At 51.2% G+C, this 6,887-nt stretch overlaps 1 protein-coding gene across 1 annotated transcript; it reads left to right on the top strand.

Moving 5' to 3' along the window:
* The first annotated feature begins 3,739 nt into the window (after positions 1–3,739).
* LRRC30 (leucine rich repeat containing 30) lies at positions 3,740–5,510 on the top strand. The gene has a single exon (XM_047791574.1). The coding sequence runs from the start codon at positions 3,953–3,955 to the stop codon at positions 4,856–4,858; it is 906 nt and encodes a 301-aa protein (XP_047647530.1). The 5' UTR covers positions 3,740–3,952; the 3' UTR covers positions 4,859–5,510.
* The last annotated feature ends 1,377 nt before the right edge of the window (positions 5,511–6,887 follow it).

Genomic DNA, 6,887 nt, shown 5'->3' with positions numbered 1-6,887 from the left:
TGGACCCAGGGATGGCTAGAAAAAATGTAACTATCCATGGAAGTGACAGAGGATTGTCCAAACAAGACATGTTCCCCAGCCAAATACCTCCCACCTGAATCCCCACAATGTTGAGCCCTGCCCATGCCATCCAGACTGGACAAAAGAGCTTGGAAGGGAAGTCAAGGGGATTGTAGCTAAAAGGCCTTAATTTTATACATTTCAGGGTTTTTTTTTTTTTTTTTAATGCCATAATATGAACACACCCCTAAGGTCTCACCTGGTGCCTTGGAAGCATCTGGGGCAAGTGAGGGCCCTAAGGTTAGGCTTTCCAGTGAGTCCAGCTCTGCCTGCAAGCTCTCAAGATCTCAGGCTGAGAGTGGAGACTGGACCCTCCTGTGACCACAAGTCCAGGCACGTGGAGCCAGGAGCCTCGGAAAGACTTGACTCGACACCCAGGTCTTTCATACGCTGACAGACTCAGAGGAGAGTTGGTCGGGCTTGAGAGAGCCATTCTAGACACGCTCTTTGGAAGCATATTTGCTTTTCAAAGGGCAAATCTATTTGCAAGGATGAGAACAGAACCAAAAGCCAAAACAAACTGCTCCAATTTACTGAACTACAGGACAAACTGAATCCAAATACACACATTTTTATTGAGCCCTAAACCACGGCAAAGGTTGGTTTTCCTTCCCTTTCCAAAAAAACATGTTTTGCTTTCTTTCCCATAATGTTTTGATTAATTTTGCGTTTGAATTCTAAAAGGTTCTGACAGAGCATGCATGATTTTCAGCCAAACTGAGCTGTGCAAAAGATCACTTTCTTGTTTTCTTAGAACTAAACTGAAGTCTATCTCAGGATCTCACAGCAGCCAGGAAACTGAAAAAGTGCACAAAAGCATCCATCTAAATGCAATTAAGTCTAGAGATTTTAGAGTTCCCGTGGTGGCACAGTGGTAACGAGCCTGGCTAGAATCCATGAGGATGCGGGTTCAACCCCAGGCCTTATTTAGTGGGTTAAGGATCTGGCATGGCCATGAGCTGTGCTGTAGATTGCAGATGTGGCTCCAATCTGGCATTGCTGTAGCTGTGGCGATGGCCAGCAGATAAAGCTCTGATTCCACCCCTAACCTGAGAACTTCCACATGCCCCAGTGGCGGCCCTAAAAAAAAAGAGAGAGAGAGAGAGAGATTTTGCAGTAATTTTTGGTTTAAATTCAACCAAATTTTGTGACTTGCTCTTGTATTAGCAACTTGACGTCTCTCTACCTTTGTTTCCTCGTCTGTAAAGTGGAGATCGGGGTTCCTGTCATGGTGCAGCAGAAGCGAATCCAACTAGAAACCATGAGGTCATGGGTTCGATCCCTGACCTTGCTCAGTGGGTTAAGGATCCAGTGTTGCCGTGAGCTGTGGTATAGGTGGCAGACACGGCTTGGATCTGGAGTTGCTGTGGTGTAGGCTGGCAACCGTAGCTCAGATTAGACCCCTAGCCTGCGAACCTCCATACACCACAGGTGTGGCCCCGAAAAGACAAAAAAAAAACAAAATAAATAAATAAAGAGGAGGTCATTTTAGGAGTTCCCCAATGGCCTAGCAGTTAAGGACCTGGTGTTGTTGCTACTGTGGCCTGAGTTTGATCCTTGGCCAGGGAACTTCTGCATGCCATGGATGCAGCCAAAAAATAATAAAATAAAATGGAGATAATTCTAATATTCATCCCCTACAGAAAGTGCCGTATTGATAAATATTGGCTATTGATAAATATTGGCTATTGATAAGTGCTCCAAAACTACTTATTATGACAAAATGTATTAAGGAGTAAGAGAGATAAATGCCACAAAGAAGAAAGCTGTGTTTCTTTCTCAAACCATCCAATTCCTGCTAGGGCCCACATTTCAGGTCCTCTAGCATAATTTTTCCTGTTCCTGGGAGCAGCAAAACTCTATTGTGACATGAAATTTACATAGATAAGGTGTATTGGTACCTAGGGTCCAAATTTAGCCGTATTACTTTCTTTCCCCCAAGTAATACTCAAGTATCCCATTTTAAAAAAGTCCAAAGTGTCCATCTTTGTCCAAGAATGCCAGGGGATTACTCAGTCAAAGAGGGGCAGATCTCAAATTCCAAGGCGGGCAGAAATGGCCTAGCACCCGTTTTACTCCTCCTGCCTCTCCTCCGCTGACCCTGGGCCCCCAGCGGACAGACCTGCAGCTTCCCTGGAGCGGCATCCAGCCAGAGTCCAGCTCCAGCCCCCACAGGGTGATGACAACTCTGGGCCCATGGTCACAGGACCAGCATCACCATCCAGGAGCCACAATTGCTATGACAGGTGCTGCTGCCAGCGAAAGCCACAGACTTCCAGACCAAGCCAGCCCTCACACAGCCTATAAGCCCTTTGCTCAGAACCTGGATCATCAAACTTAATATCTCTTGTCCCCTTATTTTTAGGATTTTTCATCTATGTAAATGTGTCTGCCTGTGCCCCAGCTAGGGCAGTTTGTTAGGGCGGCCCTACAAAACTCCACAGGTAGACTTGGGGGCTTAAACAGAGATTTATTTTCCACAATCCTGGGGGCTGCAAGTCTAAGGCAAGGTGTCCGCAGGTAGGTTGCTTCCGAGGCCTCTCTCCTTAGTTTGCAGATGGCCATCTTCTCCCTTGTCCTCATGTGGCCCTGTCTCCAGATACGCTCATGTTTTGAGTTACTAGAAGTCAGGACTTCAACATTAGAAATTTGGCGGGGGGCAATTCAGCCCCTGACACCAACAATTGATTCTACTTACTTAGGGTATAAGTTAACTTTTTCAATGAAAGGGAGTGAGAGATGGAGAAAGAGACAGAGATGGGAGTTCCCCTCTTGGCTCAGTGGTTAATGAATCCAACTAGTATCCATGAGGACGCAGGTTCGATCCCTGCCCTCGCTCACTGGGTCATGGGTCCGGTGTTACCTTGTGCTGTGGTGTAGGTCCCAGAGGTGGCTCAGTTTCTGCGTTGCTATGGCTGTGGCGAAGGCCAGCAGCTGTAGCTCTGATTTGACCCCTAGCCCAGGAACTTCCATATGCTGTGGATGCGGACCTAAAAAGAAAAAAATAGAGAGAAAGAGAGAGATAGGGAGAGAGAGATGGAGAGAGAGAGAGAGGTGTGTACCCAGGCAGGTCTCTTCAGACCACTTTCCAGGACCAGGGACACTGTGCCCACCTTCCAAGCCAGCCACTCCAGTGCTGTCCAAACATTTAAAGAGCACCCAGCTAAAGCAGGCACTCTCTATAAAGCAGATGGCCCCAGAGCTTCTCTGCAAGAAAATGCAGGTGGGGTCCAAACCCCTTCACCCTCTACTCGAGGAATCATCTCTGACCAGCACTGTCTAAAACCCTGGCCTGGAGGATTCCTGAAGTCCAGGCTCTGTCTCTTCTGCATGATTCACCGCATTTGGAATTGCTGTGTGCATTACGGTCAGCCGATTCTTAGCTTTAGGGACATAGCTGTAAGAGCATTGAGCCCAGCTCAGCTCCGGGGTCCGGATGAGTCTGAGACCTGCACACAGCCTGGCTTTAATTTTCCCCTTGGCTTCTTTTCAGAGATGAGCTTGTGAATCACCCTGCTCAGCTGTGACACCCCAGAGGAACAGAGAGGGAAAGTCAGACGCCGCCTCCCTGTGACCTGTTTGCACTCCCCAGGCCAGTGAAGTGCGGCCAGAATGACAGTGACAGCTGCCCCGTGGTGTTCAGAGGGACCTGAGCCGTTCAGTTCTGCAGCTTCGGGGACAAGTGTATCATTACAGCCCGGCTGCTCTGAGAGAGGCCACTTCAACCCAGCCCCAGGAACGCGCGCAGCGCCGCGGCCAGGCATCTGGTCCCTGAGTCCTGCTCCACCTGCGGCAGCCCCTGCCCGTGGCTCCCACCTCCTGATCGGCTTCAGCAGCGGGGCCAGACCCCGTCCCCACAGGAGGGCACAGAGGAGAGGAGGACGGCAGGTAAATGGGGGCCAGGCAGTCTGGTGCCTGCTGCAAGGACAAGGACCTCCCGGGGCCGGGGCCCCTGCGGGGGAGGCAGAAGTTCTCCCCGTGGGACGAGGCCCTGCTCCTGGGGAGGGACCCGCGGTGCCTGCTGAAGCGGGGCCTGAGGCATGTCAGTTTCAGCCTGGTCACCACGGGCATGACCGACGCGCCCGACTTCCTGTGGGGCCTGTCGGAGGTGCAGAAGCTCAATCTGTCCCACAACCAGCTCCGGGCCCTCCCGCCCGACGTGGGGAGGCTGACACGGCTGGTCGTCCTCAACTTGTGCGGCAACCGCCTGAAGAGCCTGCCCCGGGAGCTCAGCCTCCTCCGCAGCCTCAAGGTCCTGTTCCTGCACATGAACTGCCTGACGGAGCTGCCGGCCGAGCTGAGCGCCTGCCAGAGCCTGGAGGTTCTGGGCCTGTCGCACAACTGCTTGTCCCAGCTCCCCGCCAGCTTCGCTGATCTCGCCCGGCTGCGCAAGCTCAACCTCAGCCACAACCGCTTTGCCCACATCCCCGTCTGCGTGTTCGCGCTCAAGGAGCTGGACTTCCTGCACGTGGGCTCCAACCGCCTGGAGAACATTGCCGAGAGCATCCAGTGCCTGGCCAGCCTGCAGATCTTCATCGCCGAGAGCAACAACATCCACGCCTTCCCGCGCGCCCTCTGCCTGCTCACCAGCCTGGAGCTGCTCAACTTGAACAACAACAACATCCAGACCCTCCCAGAGGAGCTCTACCTGCTGTGTAGACTGGCGAGGATCGCTTGGAACCCCATGGACAAAGGGCTCCATATCTCCCGCAACCCTTTATCCAAACCCCTGCCGGAGCTGCTGGAGGGGGGTCTGGAGATGCTTTTCAGTTACCTGAAGGACAAAAAACACACTTGATGGGGGCACTGGAGGCTCGGACAGACAACCGGTACATCCCTTGTCTACACCTCCTCCTCTTCCTGTTCCTGTGGGTCAACCCTGTGTTGCTATTTGCTAAATTGCACTGAGCACCCATGCTAGGGGGTGTTTGCTTTTGGCTCTGTAGGTTCCTTATAACCCGCCTTTATTGTTCGTCTCATTCTAAACATAAATGGAAAGAAGGCTTGGGTTTTCTCCAAAAAGAAATGATTCTGATTCTTCTGGGGAGCAGTGGGATTCAACCTTTGCAAGAGGGGACAGCAGGTCTGATTCAGTGTTACTTCAAAGTGAAATGTTTGCTAAGTCCATGCTGAGGGCCAGGTATGATAGGAGGCATTGACACCATCTGGTTTCGGTGCCCGAGGTGGCAACCTGCCGCCAGGTAAGGAGAGCAAGACACGGCCCCACGTCAGCCTCCATCCAGCATCACTTGGGACCAAAGAACAATCTGGGCCCTGCCCTCCTGGCTGTGACCAAATCAGGCAGAGCTTCCCCCCACCCTGAATCCTGGGGGGAAACCCACAGGAATTTGTCTCTAACATGACTGAAGGGTGATGATCCAGTCTCTCACATGGCATCTGGTGGTGAGTGATGGGGATGGAGCATGATGACTTTCAGAGAATAAATCCAAACCAAAGCTAACATTCAGTGTCACCTTCTTTCCCTGCCCTCCTCCTGTACCCACAATCACATCCCTGGGTTTTTCTAGAGATGCCTGCCAATGGTTACATTTGCTTATTCTAATTTCCCTTCTTCCCCCTAACAAGATTTGCCCTCTCTGAGATGAGCTAATAATCAGGGGAAAATGGCCAAAAGGCAGGAAAGAGGAGGTATGGCATGGACAGTAATTAATTTTTTTTCACATTCAGAGGAGGATGAGAGTTGCTACTTGGCTTTCACCTATGGACGTTTACAATGAGTTTAGTGACATGAACAGCCCTTTGGACAAAAGGTAAATGTATTATTATTATTATTTTTTAAAATTCTGAGCTCTCACAGCTCTTAGTAAAATGCAAACATCAGGATGAGGCATTACAGAGTTCCTGCCACGAAAGTCAATGGACCTCACTGCTGTGAGAACGGCCAGGAGCCCCTGAGACAGTGCTGTGTGTTGAGGGTTAAAGAACGAGGATGAGAGGCTGGTGGTGAAAATGCAGCACCTTCTGGTCAGTGGAGGGCCAGGTGCTCAGGCTCCTTGGCATGTTTGTCTCCGGGAAGCAGCAAATACTAGCAAGACAGGACTGGGTGCGGCTGCCAGGACTTGTCTAACTCCTTACCACCCTTAGTTTAATTCAGTGACATTTATAGGTATTAGCATCTTCTTTAGGCTGGAACTGGGCAGAGACCTCAGAGGAGTAACGCTCAGCTCCTTCTACAAGGAGCTGGCAGTTTGGTGAAAGACACAGACCATGTGGATTTCTACGTGCGGCAAGTCCTGATCCTTCCTAAAGGGAAGTTAAAGCAAAGGACTGAAGCAAGGATAATGCACTGCATGGCGAGTAGACCGAGCCCCAAGTTTTTAGACACCAAAGAACAGGATTGACATGAATCAGCCAAAGGCCTGTTCACTGCAACCATCTTATGCCATCCCCACTCTGCCCTTCACCCCATGCGGAAAAGGGCAGTAAAGCCTGGGGTGGGGGGCAGCTCGTGCTCAGGTTCTGACTTAGGCAGCTTTAGTGTGGAGCTGCCTTTTATTTCTTCTAAGAGCTGCTCAATGGTGAAGGGAGGGGGGCAGTGTCCTTGTAACTTATTCATAGGACACGTGATTTTCCCAACAGACCCCAATGTCAATTTCCCATCCCTCGAAGAGGGCAGCCCGATGCCTGCCCTTAGCATCAGACACCCGGTTCCAGGAGCACACAGCTCTTGGGTCGAATCTCGGCAAACAGCTCTTAGCAGTGTCATTGGGAGGCAGCTACAGACGTCCACACCATACTCCACCTACAGCAGCAACCAGAGACCTGCCGAGCCCCACCAGGCACACCCAGGCACACTCAGTAGCCTC

This window comes from Phacochoerus africanus, chromosome 8, assembly GCF_016906955.1.
Source record: "Phacochoerus africanus isolate WHEZ1 chromosome 8, ROS_Pafr_v1, whole genome shotgun sequence".
NCBI classification, from domain to species: domain Eukaryota; kingdom Metazoa; phylum Chordata; class Mammalia; order Artiodactyla; family Suidae; genus Phacochoerus; species Phacochoerus africanus.
The sequence above is the reverse complement of the archived record's forward strand: the minus strand, read 5'-3'. Positions and strand labels throughout refer to the sequence as shown.